The following is a 19,158-nucleotide window of genomic DNA, read 5'->3' on the forward strand; positions in this document are numbered from 1 at the left end:
CGACATTAAAAAAAAACATTTTTTTTATTTTCCCGACCCAGGACCTCGGTATCTGCGGTCTTCTACTTATCTAGCCGCTAGACTATAGACCAACGTTAAATAACGGTCAGTCAGTGCTTATAACGGTAACTCGTATACATATACTAAATTTTATTACAAAAAAATGTTTAAGTCCTCGTATTAAGTCCTCAACCGAATTAAAAGTTTTAAAAGTCTTTCGTTTTGTTTTTTTTTTATCAAAGTAATTATGTGACAAGAAATATATAATTAATGTTATAATTAAATCACATTATTTTTTAACATTAAGTTTTAAAATATAATATTATTGCCATATTAACAAATGCGATATGTTAATGCAGCACATTTACCATATCGTACATGAAATGTGTTTAAAATTATGAGGCTTTAGTCAAAGAACACGTTTCGAGAATATTCTTTGGATATATTTTGAATTTAGTATAAACATCAACATTACCGTTAAAGACTTACTCATTAGTAACATGTAAATTATTATACATTAGCGATCATTTTAAGGGTTATATTATATTTTTATTACTTTTTATGAATATTTTTGTAATATATTGGAATATTAATTTATATGATAATAAATATATGTTTATTTATTTATTATTAGTAAGACAAACAGTTACAAAGTATACAAAAAAGTATTATGTTCTAAAGACAAGTAATTATTATTGAAAAAGAAAAAATGAACTATTAATGAATTGGTTGAAAGATAGATCGAACGAGATAATTCTAAAATAGAATTAGAAACGCAAAATAATGTGAGAATGTAAAATAATATTAAAAAAATATCTGCGCTACAAGTGCGTACATATCCGCATGTTGTGACAGCACCAATATTTCCCTAAATTGTTTTCATTCTATTTTATACTTACATTGTCTTGCTTTAACGCAATATTGAAAAATCTACGTCTGCTGCAAATGAAATAAAACTTCTGAATGCAGTTAAATTGTCTTTTTATATGAATAAATTTTGTTTAATTACATCAATTGGGAGTTAAAAGCTAATAAAGTACCGTAGAATAATAATGTTAGATAAGATTATAGACCCTCGAGACACAGACTTCTTTAGTGGAAGGAAATGTCTCACAAAACTTGGACACAATCCTGTTCTATCACAAAGGATTTTCCCCTTTTGACGGCATCAAGCCAATTTTTTAAGTTACAGATCCTTATTAAAGTCACAGACTTCATTGTTAAAGTAGGTACACAATTGTACGTCTTTATTCCTTTACATTTATTGAGTAGGGAAATATACAGCGATAGGGCAGGTGGATAAAGTTTTACTTTAATTAAACGTTATTCTTGAATAGCTATATTAGGTATATTATATTACAAGTATTGTAATGTAATATATTAATCTTAAGAAGATTTCTTTTCTTCTGTTCACCAATGGAAATTAAATAAATTAGTTTTTTTTAGAAATTATGTAAATGAAATTATTGCGTTTTAAAGTTGTATTTACTAACTTAAGGATATATGAACTAACTTTATAAAATACATTATGAAATGTTATTTATTAAAGTGTTCAAATTTTATGTCCTTAAAAGTAAATTTAAGAGTGGGTGAACAAAGAAGGTCTAGTACACTCGCAGTTAACCTGACGAGGCTGTAAACAGACCTAGCTACGACGGTGTGAATGAATGCGCCTCGGCAATAGCATTACAGTACTTAAAGTATAGCTTTGTGTTAAGAAAAAGAGTCGCAGTTGCTTTCATTAAAAATAATTAGATGCACTTTCGTCTTACAACATAAATTAGGTAGCAACTCGATCTTAAAAATTTTGTTAGACTAAAATTACTTTGTTTAATATATTGTTATATGACGAAAATATTTTATTTGAGATTAAAACAACGGTGAAAATTGAAATTGTTCAACGAGAATGTTTAAAAAGTTTTCTTACCTTCCGACATCAGAGCTACTAAAAAGAAATACCAGAATATTTTATTAAAATTTCGTTATTACGATGTTGACACGACCCCCCACGTCGGTCGCTGTTTCTTACATCGGAGCGATATGAACCATCTTCACTTTAAGTAAAGAGCCGCATTTTAATATTCGTTATATCTTTTAAAATCTTTGTTATGATGGTCTTTTAATATTTAATTTCCCTTTAAGGGCTATACAACGCTTTTACTCGTCCTACAAAATTTAATCGTTTTGGGGAAAATTATAGAAAGAATCTCGGTGAATTGTAAATTATTCTGAAAAGCTTTCACGAAAAGGATTATGGAAAGGATTCATCGTGGTGTGAATTTTTTTATATTAATAATTAGGGGTAATTCACATTGTTTAGCTTAAACGATATTTTTAATTTGTACAGGTACCAGTTATTTCTACAGTTAAAACAAGATGTCTTGCGTGGTCGGCTACCGGTCAACTTTGACCTTGCTGCGGAGCTTGCCGCTTACGTGTTACAATGTAAGTTTTACTCTTAATATTTGAATTTTACTAAAAAGATTAAATTGAAGTCGTCTTGATACACATAATGTTATTTTTCTTTGTCTGTTCTTATCATAAAAATTAATAATGCATAATTATTACCATCGAAATCGCTCTGCGTTATATTATACAACTTTATAAAACGACAGTTCGAATCTATATTCGAACAGGCGGTAAGTATTCATTTCATTTTATCTTGAAAAACGAATATTCAAAAGCGCTATGCTATTTGATACAAATATACTGTATTGTTTCGATCTTTTATTGTTGTTATAATGGTGTTTTACCTAAAGATTGAGAAATATACTTATCTCTTATTACATAGAATTTTAAGAGCGTGTGAGGACGTGAATTTAAAGTACAACATCTTCAATTTGCCCAGCGCTTTAGTGAGCTTGCACTTGTACGAACTGGAGCGGCATCTCCAGAGACTCCTTAGTCCGTGAGATTCGTACAAATTATAAATATGAGTACATTTTCGGGAAGTTTGTTAGCACTATCATAAACACAGCTCTAAAAAAGTTTACGAGTATAATCATTTTTCCGCTGTGCCATTTAAAAAAATATGTCGTCTATTTCAAATAGTACCTTTAAAATAATAATTCAACATAATATTTTTGTGACGTACCATGAACCATTTCGTGCGAATAAATTACGCTTTAAATTTATAAATTAAAATATTAATAGCCGTTATAATCATAAATATTAAAATGGTGTTAAAATAAACTCATTAAAATTAATAGAATAAATTAAAGGATTTTAAGAGATATATAATTACAAATAAAATGTATATTCCATGTAAAAAAAAGTTCTGATTTTGGAAATGTTTTGTTATTATTGTAATATATTGTCGTTTTTATAAATAAGAAACGGTATATATACCGTTTAGTTTTATATAAAATAATCGCTGTTTTGGAGGTACGATAAACAGTTAGGGCTTTATTGTTATAACCAGATAAGCTTTGAATGGCGTTAGGTTATTAGCCAATTTGGTCATGACTACCATGCCTAGACCAACTAGTGATGCGTTTTAGCTAATAGATCGGACAATCGCTCTCATCGCTAAGTAAGCACTTATATTAATGCAACGAACGGTACGAGTTAACAAACGAATGAAATAGTTAACAGTTTCACCTGAAACTCTTTTTTAAAAGTTACATTTTTTGGGTATTGAGTTTGTTTTGGTAGCAGTTTATAAACTTGGAATGTTTTTCCTGTTTGGGTGTTTGAAGAACCAAACGGAAAAGCGGTTTGGTCGGTCGCACTGTGCTTGATTCCACAACTTTAATTTTGTGGTTCTTCAGTTCGGGACCGCCATAAAATGTTCTTACTTTGTGACTTTGAACTAGTTTAAAATATTTATTCGACGCAGTTATGGTTGTACTGAGTATCTTGAGACCTTTAAGTAGTATAATTTTATAAATGTCAGGTGAATATGTGTTATTTATTTTTTATATAATTTTTGTACTGTTTTTTTCTTTATTTCAACTTTTTACTTTTTTTTTCGTTTTGGTATTCCACACAGACACTTGAATGTAAACGGTTTCCTTAATTTAGTTCGAATTTTATATGACATAAGGTCTTGTTTTTTGTAAGGAGAAATATACTACATTAATTATTATTATATATAATTTTAACCCTCACACCAGCATACAAAAATAAATAAATCAATAAAAACTTAATAAAATAAATTTAATTAAATTCATAAAGTTACATTTATAAAATATATAAAATTACATCATCTCTACACAAACAAATGTTTGTAGTAGACGGAGAATATATTATTATACATTAATTGTAACATATTACGTTGTATTTCAGAGGTAATTTCATCTTGCCTTTTCTACATATTATACCTAGGCACTTATATGCCGGATTAACCTTTTCGGGCGATGAATTATTTACAGTAACCGTAACCGTAACAGCCTGTGAATGTCCCACTGCTGGGCTAAAGGCCTCCTCTCCTCTTTTTGAGGAGAAGGTTTAGAGCTTATTCCACCACGCTGCTCCAATGCGGGTTGGTAGAATTCACATGTTGCAGAACTTCAGTGAAATTAGACACATGCAGGTTTCCTCACGATGTTTTCCTTCACCGTAAAGCACGAGATGAATTATAATCACAAATTAAGCACATGAAAATTCAGTGGTGCTTGCCCGGGTTTGAACCCACGATCATCGGTTAAGATTCACGCGTTCTTACCACAGGGCCATCTCGGCTTTATTATATTTACAGTAATGTGAAGTTAAATAAATGGTAATGGACATTAAGTGCTCCACAGTGAACCATTTTGTTGCTAAGTTCTCTGTATCTTACAAATAAAAACAAAATAGTGTAACAATCTGTTCAACATTCCGTGTCATAATTGTGCCGTGCACGCAACAGAATAACGAATGAAATTGTGGTGCCTCCGGCTGAGTGCGAGGACGTTGACTCACCGCCAGAGGCACTACTTCCAAATGACCAGTTACCCTGATATTAAAATGTCCAACCTATCTAACAAGCGTATGAAAGAAAATAGATAATTTTATTAAAGCGCAACTGTTTGTTTGTTTGTTTATTTATCTACCTTTATTTGTATAGGAATCATTTAAATTATTATAATATATATACTTTATTATTTATAACATAAATAAAATACGGAAAAAAGCTTAGGACGAATAAATTAGTTATATAATACAATTGTTCTTACTGCTAATTAGCCATCGACTCCAGACACCCCAATCTTAAGGATTAAGATACACGCTCTGGTTAAATTTTGCAGCTAATATACAGATACCTACTAATTAATTGTATAACAAATATCCACATTAAATCAATATTATACATACACTATATATATATATTACTATTATTATACAGTTATAAATCTAGTAAGTGTTTGTAATTATTATACTGCTGTGCAAAAAAAACTGAAAGCTTTCTATACGATTTCCGTATCACACTAGTAAACTTCTACAGGTTTAAAATTATTTACTTATTAATTAAATGTTCCACCTCATTACCACCACAATAAATACTTCACGTCCGGGTCTGCAAGGTAATTTTAAATAATAAAAAATTGCAAACATTTTAAATCACTCAAGATTAAACCAAGCATATATAAGTCCGTATTTATAACTAACACTTGGCTAACACACTACCAGATTGACTTGAATTACAATTATTGTTATGTCAGTTTTCCAATCTTAAAAGTTCGTACTTATTTATGAGTGATAAATAAATGAGATTCGGTACAATTCCATGGACAATGTGGAGACGACCTACAAATCTCTTATACAAAGTGTTCCTGTATCCGTTAAGGCAAACGGCACGTTCACTATAAACCGCCCGGGTTGAAAATTTTCTCCCGAACTATGAGAACAAAATCAGCTGAAAATCTTAATTCATATACTAAAGCTATTTGCAACTTATAAACATTCAATATAGTCAATGTCCGTCTATAAATACTATCATAATATTAAAGTTTCATTTCAACCAGATTAGTAATTTTTCGGGAATTATTAAATAGTAGCCAGTACAAATTTTAGTGAAAAACAATTGACATTCTGTTTTTTTTAATGTATTATCGAACGTTATACAAAAACAATCCTTTGAAATTATTTTATGATAATATTTGTGTTATGTATACAAATAAATAAAATTGAAGTGTCTGTCTGTGATTTCAAAATATTTGCAATCACAAATGCTGATTTATCCCTGGGCAACTATATGTAGCATGTTCACGTGTAACTCATGTCAAAGATATCATTGTTCTGGGAAATGCAAATACCACACCTAATATAGTATATAAGGAGGTATTACAATAATTCAGTATATCCATTTATCTTTAATAACTAAAATAATAATAATCGCACTAATATCAAAAATATGGTTGTGTGTGTTGTGAATATTAGTTATTTCTTCACGCTTTATAACATATTTGGCCTTTTTGTCTTGTTTAACTGGATTTTTGATTATGGCGCTGGTAAGTCGCGGTTCATGCGCTAGTGCTGGGATAAATCTTATATTATTATTTAAGTATTTAGACAAATAAGTTTAATATATTATTATAATCAATGTATTTATCAACCTTCAGTTAAGGGCGGCTTTAGTTTTTAATAACCCACAAACAAATTTTTATCACATCAATAAAATTATAGTAAATCAATAAATCTATTTGATTAAAAAAAGTCATTTGGAAAATGTAATGGTAACATTTGCCATATACAGTCATTGTATACACTAAAATAAGTATGTATTCACAAATCTATACTGTAGAATATGTCTTTTTTTTTTCAATTGATTCAATTGACTGTATTATCCATCGGACTATAAAGTCTGGTTCAATTCCGCCCGAGCCAACCACGGCAGCTATTGTTAAGCTATATACTCGAGTTGATAATGCAAAAAATGCGAGGCTTTTTAAACAATTTTGATACCAGTTCAGTACAAAGTAAACAATCAACTATGTTTTAAATATACATAAAGAATAAGAAAAAAAATCAATATTACCTTATACAACCATTATATTTTGATAAAGTTTTATAATAAATAAACCTTATTCCCTTAAGTAGGTACCATTTCTTATTCAATTGCTTTAATATGATACATTTCAAAATTGTATATTTAATTCTGTTATATCTTGTCCCGTGTCTGTCCATTTATGTTTTTTGCTCGTAGAGGAAATTAACGTCTTCCTTACCTTTGAAGATCCACGTCTTCAGTTAATTGCCACTCCAATCTACTTCTTGCATCAATATTTATATATTAATTATGTGTCCTTCTGTATAATTAATTATAAGTATTATGATGAGACGAAAAGAAAATGTATTTGTCTTGTTCTTATTATTTAAGCAACTTTGTGTATATTTTATTGTAAGATGGTAATTAAAAAAAATGTAAATATTATGTTTGAAATGTTTTTTTACTTTGTCTTTTTTTTAAATAATAAGAAGCTTAACCATACAATATAGTCTATATGCAATTACAAATTTTAGTAAGAGAATAGTACCCCAGAGTTTGTTTGAAGAGTTTTGACCTGACATTGTAGTAAATATTGCAAGGTACTAAAACGTTACCTTTTTGGGCGATATTTTACAAAAGCCAGGGATGTGAGGGTGGGGTATAATATCAATGCGTTATTCAAGAGGTAAATGAGCCATCAGCGGCAAAGCATCGTTTGCATCTAATCTCGTCTACATCGGCCCCTGAGGCCCATGGGACACATATCAACGGAGAAACGCGTAGACCTGCCGTACGAAATTACCACATACACTGGTAGACAAATGAAACCCACAACGATAGTCAATATACCCTTCGTAAATTTTTCACTAATAAGGAAAACTACTTCAGGATAATAATGTTGTAAGTAGAACAATATCATGCTTGCATTCACTGTAATTTCAGTTCACGTTATTTGTAAAAATACGCCCTCTTTTCTAACTTGTTTCCAGGAGATGTATGACGTAAAATATTTTGATCTTATAACAAATTACATCCGAAATTATTTATTTTGTTTTTAAAAATAATGTTTTTCACAAATCATATCTTACTATAACATAAAAAATAAGATCCAATTTTAACAAAAATAAATTTATTACTTGACGGAGACTGAGAAATGTTTTATCTTAAAAAACTTTATTTAAGTCGAAAAAAGTTGTTCGAAAGAGTGAACAACGATATACTATTTGTCACTGCTTGAGGCTATCTATTTTAGACGGCTCTCGGTAAAGTCGTTTTCTGTTTGGAAGTATCGTGAATGTAGACAATGGTCCGTCGTTGGCAACAAGTTAGTTGGCCTGAGGAACTCCTTACATTAATCAACAGGATGGGCTATCGTCCGGGCGCTTACTTGAATAAGACTATACATTTGCAAAGTAAGAATGCTATTCAGAAACAATTTTGTTCTGTATACATGAACAACTCTACGTAATAAATGTAGATAAAAGAGGATTCTTTTAGGATGCTTAAGGCTATTTTATCGCATATGCATATGTTTTATTGTAATATTTTATAAAATTAGTAGTAGGTATTTGAAAAAGTACTCTCATTTCAAAGCTAATTACTTTTTCAGATGTTCCCGTGTAAGTATAAAATTAATTTTTCTTTTATGTAGTAACCAGATGAATAATCATCTGTAAAATTAAACTGAAAAATCCTATTTAAATCGATTTTTTTATAATACATAAACACCATAAAGTTCAATATTAATTATTTTGATAAATTTATCAGATTTAAAAAGGATTTTTCAGTTTAATTTTACACTTATTTCGTTTTTAATTTTGCTCGACGTGAGCGAAATATGCGTCTTCAAAGTGGTATTTAGAATACAAATAAACATAACAAGATCTAACGTTTTACCAGCCATAAATACAATATTTGTTAGCTAGTTTACCGTATGTCAACATCTCCGTGAGTGCTCGATTCACGCTTCCATGCATCATGATCTGTGAGCCTGTCCACACATCGCTTACACTCAAATAGTGACGCAAAACAGAATCCAAATTACTCACCGTGTAATGGAAATGATGAAAACCATCCACTTTGATATCCTAAATAATATGAACGCATAATTTTAATGCTTTCATATATTTAATACTCAAATTTAAAAAAATGTTCCGTAAATGGAACGCTTATTCCAAATGTAAGATGAATTCGTATTGTTATTCGAATCCCGTTTCGTATTGTTCCGTTTTAAAGTGCCCGTAACAGTACAAGTGTTTAAATATAGTCGTTTTAAATTTATGGTCGTCCAACATAACGAGCACTAAGTACAATGATAAATAAAAATATCTTTAGTAGAGGTAAATACATATCTATTACATTAACATAATATAGTGAATTTTATGTATATTGGTTTGTTATAATACTCTCTCATCTCATGACGAATTAGTTGTAGCGAATAATAAAAAATATTATTGTAAGATCACTCGTATTATATCTTTGCTTCCATGAGTTTACCAGATGTTGCTATTTCCGAGGACAAAAAAAATACATACGACGGGAAATGACTGTCAGCTTCGTTCACTACACTCAGCTTTTTCTGGTCCAAACATGGTAGTACATTTTCTTTTCTCTTTGCTAAGTTTTCTTCGATAATTAGTCCAGTGTTCTATTTGCCCTCATATAGTAATGAAATCTAACAAACATACTAAACAAACTTAAATATGTTTATGTACAATGGAGGGTTTTGTTTACGCATTAACTTCCTTATTACCGCCTGTGTTTACAATCATTCTGCGTATTTATTTAGGACACGTTTCACCCGCTTTAACTAAATTAATTACGAATTGTCAAAAACGAGGTCGCCATTACAATTGGTTTGCTAAATATGATATATGTCTCACCTCCAAGAAACAATTGTTGTTTTGAGTTTGCTTATTGATTTAAATTGGACATCAGTTTTATAACGTAATTTATTGAATCAGCTAATGAATATTATATAAATAAAATAAATAATTGTATTGTATTATATGTTGTTAACACACCTACATTATTTATTTGGTGAAATCTACATTACAGACTGGTGGTAGAATTACATTTAAAATAATTTTGTAAAATGAGGATTCAAAAGAGCCCACTTGATTTAAGTATATTTGGATTTTCTATAATAATTTGCTTAAAACAAATGTTTTTAACTCTTAAAAATAGCGGAGCTGGGCGACTATGATCACCGGAGACATTTGCCGGGTTACGTATCAGAGTTCAGATTACTCGCGCATCAATCCCCAGAACTTGAAGCAAGAGCCGCAGAAATACACCGAACACTTACGTAAGTCTGATTAAGTATTAACACAACTTCATGAACATTTTAATTTATAATATGGAAATGTAATAAAAAGCATCTATACTTGTATAGAATAATTCTATATGAGAAAAAAATATTATTTTGTGTTAAAAAAATATTTAAAAATTTTTAACATAAAACAACTGCCCCGGAAATATAACTTTTTTCGCGTAATTGAATGAATTTTTAACTATGCAAAGATACAGTCTGCGGTTCTCGCCGTTCGCACGTCACAAAGCCTCAATTACATGCAAATTATGTGTACCTCCCTTCTTAAGTGGAAGTGAGCCGTCGCCTGGCCCGGGCGAGATTATTCACAGTTAGCCTTCTATGATAATTACCAGAATATTAAATAAGAAAAACAATTAATGTAATTAACGTTGAAAAGGTTTCTTTGTTTTTAACGTCTTAAGTATTTTATGAATGTTACAGGGGTATATCACCAGCCCAAGCGGAACTTAGTTATTTAGATAAAGTGAAATGGCTCGACATGTACGGTGTAGATCTACATCCTGTTTTGGTAAATTAAATTTTTTGTTAAGCTTTTCTTTGTTAAAACTTATTTAGTTCGTAAAAAAAATATGTCAATTTGTTTAATTCAGGGCGAAGACAGCGTAGAATATTTCTTGGGACTAGCGCCAAGTGGCCTGTTGCTTTTACGCGGAAAACATACTGTCGCTACCTATTATTGGCCGCGTGTCTCGAAGCTGTATTATAAGGGACGATATTTTATGATTCGCGTAGCTGATAAAAATGTAAGTATTTTTTTATATAAAATAATGTATACGTTGTAATGACAAAAATGCAAAATAAGACAAAACGTGTGACCTCATTCTCGAAACAGATTGGTTTCAAATGATAAGAGGAACTTTGAATAGTTGTGTGAAATGGAGTCCATCTTACGTTGCTTTCTTAAAAGACATTCGCAGGCAGGCAATTTTAGATAAGTCACGTTGAACTGAGCGCAGTATTTACAGCGTTCTGGACGAATGCTGATAACACGTGCTAACCGCTCGCAGACTCGGAGATACCGACTTATTTCTGCGCCTTTGAAGTGTCTTAAAAAATAGGGAGGGTTTCGAAATTGCCTTTAAATACATTCTCCTTGCGAAATGAACGTTGATCAAAGGAGACTCCGGAAAATTGCTTTTCTTATTACGTACACGCGGAAATTTGCTGGAGACAAAAAGTTACTTTCAATATCACGTTAGGAATTTCATTTGCTTTTTAAAGTTGATTAAAATAAATATTAATTTCATAAATATATGAATTATAGTTTACTTATATTTTATCAATTCACGCACTTTAGCGAAAATTAATAGTTCAAAAGGTTCTTCTAAATTTCGAATAGTTGGATTTAAATGAACAACGTAATGTAACTTTAATTAGTGAAAGCCTTACAAGACGCTAAATTTGAAACTTAGAATAAAGTTAAAGAGCCAGGGAGTTTCAGTTCTGTGGTTAAATCCCTAATATTTTTTTCAGAATGACACATCTACTTACGGTTTTGAGTCTCCGACCAGGTCCGCGTGCCGTCATTTATGGCGCTGCTGTTCTGATCATCACACTTTCTTTAGATTACAACAAACATCTCCTGCGTCTGCAGACATTTTTGCTATAGGTTCAAGACTGAGAAATAGGTACTAATAAAATTTATTTGAAAACGTGCAAAATACAGAGCTTGCCAAGATGTTGCTATTTAAAATAATAATATTTTTCCAACAGTGGCCGAGGTTCGAGGCCGCGCCCTCCGCCCACGTTTACACGAACGCCCTCGCGACGTATCGCTCGTCCACAAAATTCGTATTCCTCACTACATGATGGTACTTTGTTACATATATTATACGCTAACTTCATTTATGTCATTCGCAGATTGCCTTGCTTCATTACTTTTTTATATCGAATTCGACACATAAATTAAATTTGTTTGATAGTATCTTTTTTGCATATGAAATAAAAAACGATTGGCACCAGGAGACCAATGACTTTTAAAAGTAATTATATTCACATATTGATAACTGTTGAGTAGTAAACATATATATACAAAACATCTATTAAAAGTATTGTCTTTTCATGGAAAATGAAAAAGAAGTTAATATATTTAAAAAGAACATTATAATGTTTAATTTAAATAATTTTTTTTTTAATTTAAATAATCATACTGTCGTTTTTAAAACATACTCTAACACAGTTCTTTTGTTACAGTACCAAAGTTAGAAGACTTGAGAATAAAAGACTGTCCTGAAATGAAACAACCTACCTCAGTTCACCGGCCTAATTCGTAAGTATGCTCTTATTTTTCGTAATGCTTGTATTTTTTCGTTCCCTCGGGGATTATTCTGTGGTTTTTCGTTTTTATTAAGTAAGATCACAGAAACTTTGTGAACGAGGTTGATTTTAGCTGAATGTTTTATTGATATAATATTGTTTTATATTTTAAGTGATTTCTTAAATGTTACTACATATATATTATGTTTGTAAAATGTTTTCACAAGTTATATAGTCAAATATAAATAACCCACTTTTTATATATTAAACATGTTTATTTTTTTATAAAAAAACGTAGACTACGTAAAAAATAAACAGCACTTTTTGCATTTAAACTAACAGGTTAAGTGGTGAAGTAGCTCCTATCGTGGCACCTAGTGGTCCAGGTGGGTCGCCACGATCGACTCGATCAGCCCCTACTAGGCGTGGACTCTACTCTGCATCACCAACAGCAAACAGGCCTCCACCCGTACCTCGACATCGATCGGCGTCCGTAGACTCACAGAGCTCAAACGATTCACGGTCGAATCGAAAGTAAGCAAAATTTATAAACATAGTTTTCTAACTTGTACATTATTAATTAAACTCAATCAATTTTAATTTAATTTAATTATGAAAATTATTTTATTATTTTGCGAGCTGAAATCCAATATACTTTTGTTTAAATTAAGCAAAATATTGTGTAACATTAGACACAGGCACCGGTCTCGAAGACAGCAGTCCGATGCCGAAAGCGAGCTGTCCCGTGGTTCAGGTCGCTCTGGACGTCGACACCGACGACATCGCTCAAGACACAAGCATGAGTCGGGCTCAGAGAGAGACGACTCCCAACCTGACAATAAGTCAGTTTTTATCAATTTTATTAATTATGAATATCATATATTAAAAAAAGTATATTATCATATATTTACTCCTCAAAAAGGGAAAGGAGGCCTTAGCCCAGCAGTGGGACATTTACAGGCTGTTACTTACTTACTTTATATTAATCACTTCGCAGATGTTATCATCTCTACATGTAAACATATTTGCTATATATGCGATTAGGATGAAACCTTGTCATACTGCATTATTCGGCTGTGATTATGTATAGTATCAACAAACAATAGACACATTTAACAAGAAAAATAACTTTATCGTTCTATTAACAAAAGCACACAATAAAAATATATATAATTCTTATATAGTGTATTTAGCACAAGTCTCTTTCTTTTTCAAATAGCTCGTCAGTTTTTTATATTAGCATTTTCCGAGTAATTATATTATCTTCTTAATTATTTTTATCAAAACGAACTAAAAATTATTATGCAAACATATATAACTTCAAAAGCGTTGCTAACGATACTTACAAACTAAGGATATGCTGTAAGTCTTACAGCATTTCAATTCATAATGACTCATACTAAGCTCTAGAAACGAATAATATTCATCTTGAAACCTTAAGTTCTGAAATAGATGTAAGTAGTTCGATTATGTATTCCATATTTATCCTATATCATAAGATATCCTATATCCAACCTCAACGCAGAAGGAGCGAGATTCCAAACGTTTTCGTATAAACTCTTGCGAAACTACAACAGATACAATAAAACTTAGTATGAAGAAATCGCAGACTTCAAAATTTTATATAGAAAGGTCCGCCATACTGTTTTATATCCATCGTATTTTATGGATAAGCCTGGTAACTGGTACTATACAAAAGTCGTCTTAGCTTCTATTTAGCCTCCAGTATATAAATTGGAAAATAAAAAATACAAAATAGTGTTTAAAGTAATTCGCAAGAAAAGGTCTATTATAAAGTATGTGATACGATTTATTTTTCCGTTATAATGTGTGGATAGATGATTGATGAATTATTGCTGCGATATGGTAAAACAAATTACTATCTACATTTTTATAAATCTTTAATAAACATTTCGATAATACCTATTACAACACATACAGTTCGCAAGTAAATTATGAATTACGTAAAAAAAACATTATAGAAACAATCAATTGAAAAAATATTAGTTGAATTCCTACTTGTAATAATGGCTACAATATTACAGGGAATATGAGCTGGTCGATTCTGAGTCCCAATGGAAGGAGGTATTAAGACAAACAACGGCAGGCGGTAGCGTTCAAGTGAGTGCCTCTATCGAGAAAAATAAATACAATGTTTAAAAAGGAGTGCACTTTACTCTTTGCCGTTAACTTTACTTTCTTAACATATATATTTATTTTTAATATGGTACAGGTGGCAAGTGTTCGTCGGTCCCAAATGGAGCCAGAGATTGGTACGCATCGATCGTCTCATAGACCGCGAAGACATAAGAAACATAGGTAAAGGAAACATCAATTAAAAAAAACATCAATATATTTAATTTTAGCTCCTGAATATGAATGTGTCTTGTTATTATTATTTTTAATTTATATAATAAAAAGACGTTTTTATTAACTCGTTTACTTGTATGTATTTTTTTGTTTATTTATTAGATAAAACTTAGCAATCGATTTTAAAATATTACTTAATGAGCTAAAAACTTTTTGTCGGTTCGGTAAAAATTTTACAGTCAATTTTTTATTTGTTTTATATTTTTGCTGTCTTTTGAAGTTAACGTTATGCTTTAATTAACACATTTATTACTAGATCACGGTCTCGTTCACCGAACGAAAAGAAGTGGCTACCGAATGAACTGAAGCAACACCTCGAATTCTCTCTAGTCGATACTACAGGAATGACTGAGGCACAGCTCAAAGAAATACCGTACACCGTCGTACAAACAAGCCATGCACGTCACACTAAACTACGAACGACGTCAAAGCATAAACAGTAAGATTTTTGCTATTTATAATGTTATAAATTAACATCCGAGCAAAGAATACATTTGTCTAATTGGTGAGAAAAATATTGCAATATTCAATTTTTGTTCCATAAAATTAACCGCTTGCGCCATAATACAAAATTCTTATTCAAATCTTATTATAACGTAGGACTGAACACGGATCACTTGCGAGACGAGAGAAGAGCTCTTCGTCTCACAAAAGTGACCATGACAACCACAATCAAGGATCTCTCAGATCGAGCTCAAGCACTCTCAGTACACACAGAACAAGCAATGAGAAACATGGGAGGTATGATGAGGATAATTAAAATTTTGCTTATTAAAATATTATGTGTATAATTTATGCACAATGCTCACATTTAAGTTCATTTGCAATTTTATTAATTACCAGAGTTAGAAGTACGTCTGTATCTAATAGAAAATAATACGATACATATCAAGTTCTGTTACGCTTTTAATTATTACATCAATGATAATATTACGTTTACTTAGGTTATATTTAAAACAATGTTTATTGAAGCGTAATTTGTATAATTATTAATATTGAACCGTATTTTAGGCGTGTTTACCCAACATTCGACGAACCCGTCGGACGATCTGGGGATGATATCTTAACGAATAACGGGTATAAAAGCACTGTCACGCCAGTTTCACACAACAACAACCCATACAGTCCAGTTACCAATAGCAATAGCAATAGTTCAAGCGGTGAATTAATATCAGGAAGTGCAAGAGTGTCGCATGAACACACTGATTCTGGATTAGGTGCTGATCAGGACTATGCTTATTCTTCCGAGAGGTAATTAAAACATTGATTAGTAAAGCTAAAATAATTTTAAGAGTTTTTAGTTGTTGTTTGTAATGATCGGTAATTTTTGAATGTTACATAACGTATGTCTCCATGTTTTTCAAATAAATTGTGTTTCTGTTACGTTTAACTTTAATGAAAAATTTGACATGGTTTCGGCATCTCTATACTTTTAAGGATTAATAAACAACGCTCAAAAATTTAATTTTGATTTATCCTTCTATTGTACATGCTATTGAGCAAATAGTTGAGTAATACTCTATTAACACTGACGAAAACTGGCCAAGTTTACCCTAAAATGACTCTACTAAATCCAAACATTCGTTTTAATTAGTCTAGAAGTGTAATTACACGATTCTAATACCAAAAGGGTAGCGATTCTCGTACAAACCGTAATTTATATTTTTGTTTATACCTGTCCTGTTTACAAGCATTTATTAAAGGTCACATTTTGTATGTGTGGGTTAAATTATGCAACTGAATTTTATACCAGTTTCAGTTTTGTACAATAAAAGTCTGACTTTAAAAATATTTTTTAATTTTTTTCTTAACTTATAATGGCTACGAAATATAAAGTAACAATATAATACTTAGAATTAGAATATAAAAAGTGATTTTGTTACCAGGTCGAGCGACAGCGCGAAGTGTGGCGCGGGCGGGTCTCAAGCGCCTGTGAGTAGGCAGTGGCGGGCGGGCGGCGGCGGGGGCGGGGTCGCGGGGGCCGTGGCGGGGCTGACGCGGCGGCCGCCGGCGGCACCTGGCCGGGCTCGGCTCACCGCGTCAGGCTCGCAGCGCTCGCTGCTCTCGGTCGCTAGCGATAGCGCCACAGCCCGGCGCCCGCGCGACCTCGTGCCCCGCTGTTATCCGAGTCCCGCGGATGGTGGCTTTTCACTTTTCGTGAGTGGGCGCTTGGCTTCCTAACATACTTCTGCAATTCGGCTGTCCTCGAAATCCATTCTATAAATAAAAAAAAAAGGTTTATCAAAAATTATTATTTTTTGCACTATAAAATAAAACCGTCTTAATTATGTTTATAATACAACAAACTATCGAATCCTTTTAAGTAATATTGATATATTTGATAGTCGTAGACACTTAATAAATAATTAATTTCTACCATGAATGGATTTACAGGGACGACTGACATTATTCGCAGCTCCAATTTCTGGGTCGCTAAAGATTTAAGATGTAAATGGCATATTTTAATTTTAAGTGTTATCACAGAATTTTCATAACTCAATATAAGATGAAAAGTAAATTTATTATTTTTTAATATGAAAGTAGTATTTTTAGTAGATTAGATATTCTAATTCACTGACGGCATCATATATTATAATCTGTTTAATTCCTAAATAAAAAAAGAACCTATTACGTACTAGTATGAATGCATACAAACCAAAATTTGAATAAACTTGTCTGCAATCACCCTACAAATCTAGGATTTAGAAATGCTTATAAAGTATGCCGTATTTTTATGGGGTTAAATATTTTATGTATAAATTGTACAAATATAAATTACAGTATTTTGGTTGTAAAAACAGTAAGGTTTGCACCGGTAGCTTGATAAGTGTATATGTAATTGGGATACGCAGAGACATGCTAGCAACAACAACATAATGGTGGGAGAGAGCGGATCGCTGGCACGGCGGTATATGCGGCCATCAAGAGAATCGCGTGACTACAACGCAAACTTGGCGAGGACGCACACGCGACTCGCGCACCACGCGCATCACGCGCACCATGCGCACCATGCGCACATGCGACACGACAACACTCTCGACATTATCTTAAAACCTCTCATAGAAAGCACGCAGTAAGTAAAGCTCGCACGGAGGATTCAGCAATTTGTGTCGCAACACGTAGCGGAATGAAGTAGCTGCACGTACATGTTGGTTTGTCTCCCCCCCTCCCGGTTGCTCGCGGGGGTATCATTGTTTGTGTCTTGTTTTTGCATGTGATTTTTTTGGGCTCGTGGGTTAGATAGTAAATTAACAAACGTTGACTAACCATTATTTATATATTATATTTATTTCTGTGTTGTTAATTATTTGTGTGCAATGTTTTGTGAATAATTTTGTGTTGACACGTTTCGTATACCTCTTTTTTGGAATTTGTTAAAGACCATACGTGATATTTACATGAATACTTTATATGTTATTTTTTATTAATGCAGGTTACAGAGCAACTGAACACTACAAAACCTTCCAGTAGTTCTGACAGTATGTTTCAAAAAGCCGGGGGGAATGTAGGAAAATCTCCAGCGGGGGCCGAGATGAGCACCGAGCTATGACCGGAGCATACAAACTTTAATAATATTTATGATGACTTTTCTATGATGATTGTAAACTTTGGTATTTTCTATGATTGCAACAGTTTGCTATTCTTCAGAAAGTCACCCATAATTATAAAATATCGTATCAAGTTGTTAATAACTCGTGTTAATTAGACTTTTCATAATGAAACTATTTACGTATTTTATTTCGTATATGTAATAATTTAAAAAAAAACATGTATCATATAACACAAACGTTAAAACTGTGTTCCATCCACTCCACAGTAAATGTAAATAAATGTATATATTTATTGTCTTATTGGTAATGTTTCATGTACTGTTTTACAAGTAAAAACAAAACGGCGTAAATACGTTTTGCGCCAAAGAAGATCGGTGGGTAAAAACAAATAACAGAAACATTAAGATCTGAGATTGACGACTATTAAGATAAGAGATAAGATATCGTTATAAAAATTAAAATATAAACTATTTCTTTTTAATTGACAAAAAGTGTTTCGTCGTTTTAAAGCGTTATTGCTGTTTGAGCACCGATTTGAGATCTGGTCATAAACTAATTTTAATGCAATAGTCATATATTATCTAAATCGATAAAAAAGTTCTTTAGAAAAATGAAAAATCAGATAGAAAACTTAGTTTTAAATCTGTAAAAAAAAATTAATCGATCGATTAAATATCTTGAATTTGTTATACTTAACTATACATTTGACATTGCTGTCAATTACGAACAAAATACTA

General features: G+C 31.6%; 1 protein-coding gene across 2 annotated transcripts in view; it reads left to right on the plus strand.

The window, feature by feature from the left end:
• The window catches only part of LOC126769687 (band 4.1-like protein 4), a 39,111-nt gene extending 20,529 nt beyond the window's left edge, over nt 1–18,582 (plus strand). Inside the window, exons 5-21 of one of the 2 annotated variants that reach the window (XM_050488635.1) lie at nt 2,348–2,445; nt 10,097–10,217; nt 10,665–10,752; nt 10,835–10,987; nt 11,718–11,872; nt 11,958–12,055; nt 12,438–12,513; nt 12,843–13,034; nt 13,193–13,342; nt 14,546–14,621; nt 14,734–14,819; nt 15,127–15,309; nt 15,471–15,611; nt 15,882–16,121; nt 16,757–17,027; nt 17,723–17,943; nt 18,304–18,434. In XM_050488635.1, the coding sequence (XP_050344592.1) occupies nt 2,348–2,445; nt 10,097–10,217; nt 10,665–10,752; nt 10,835–10,987; nt 11,718–11,872; nt 11,958–12,055; nt 12,438–12,513; nt 12,843–13,034; nt 13,193–13,342; nt 14,546–14,621; nt 14,734–14,819; nt 15,127–15,309; nt 15,471–15,611; nt 15,882–16,121; nt 16,757–17,027; nt 17,723–17,943; nt 18,304–18,319 (2,365 nt within the window). In that variant the 3' untranslated portion in view covers nt 18,320–18,434. Of the gene's footprint in view, nt 1–2,347; nt 2,446–10,096; nt 10,218–10,664; nt 10,753–10,834; nt 10,988–11,717; nt 11,873–11,957; nt 12,056–12,437; nt 12,514–12,842; nt 13,035–13,192; nt 13,343–14,545; nt 14,622–14,733; nt 14,820–15,126; nt 15,310–15,470; nt 15,612–15,881; nt 16,122–16,756; nt 17,028–17,722; nt 17,944–18,303 lie in introns of both variants that reach the window. The other variant, XM_050488694.1, reaches the window with a different exon arrangement.
• The last annotated feature ends 576 nt before the right edge of the window (nt 18,583–19,158 follow it).

Source organism: Nymphalis io, chromosome 1, assembly GCF_905147045.1.
Source record: "Nymphalis io chromosome 1, ilAglIoxx1.1, whole genome shotgun sequence".
NCBI lineage: Eukaryota > Metazoa > Arthropoda > Insecta > Lepidoptera > Nymphalidae > Nymphalis > Nymphalis io.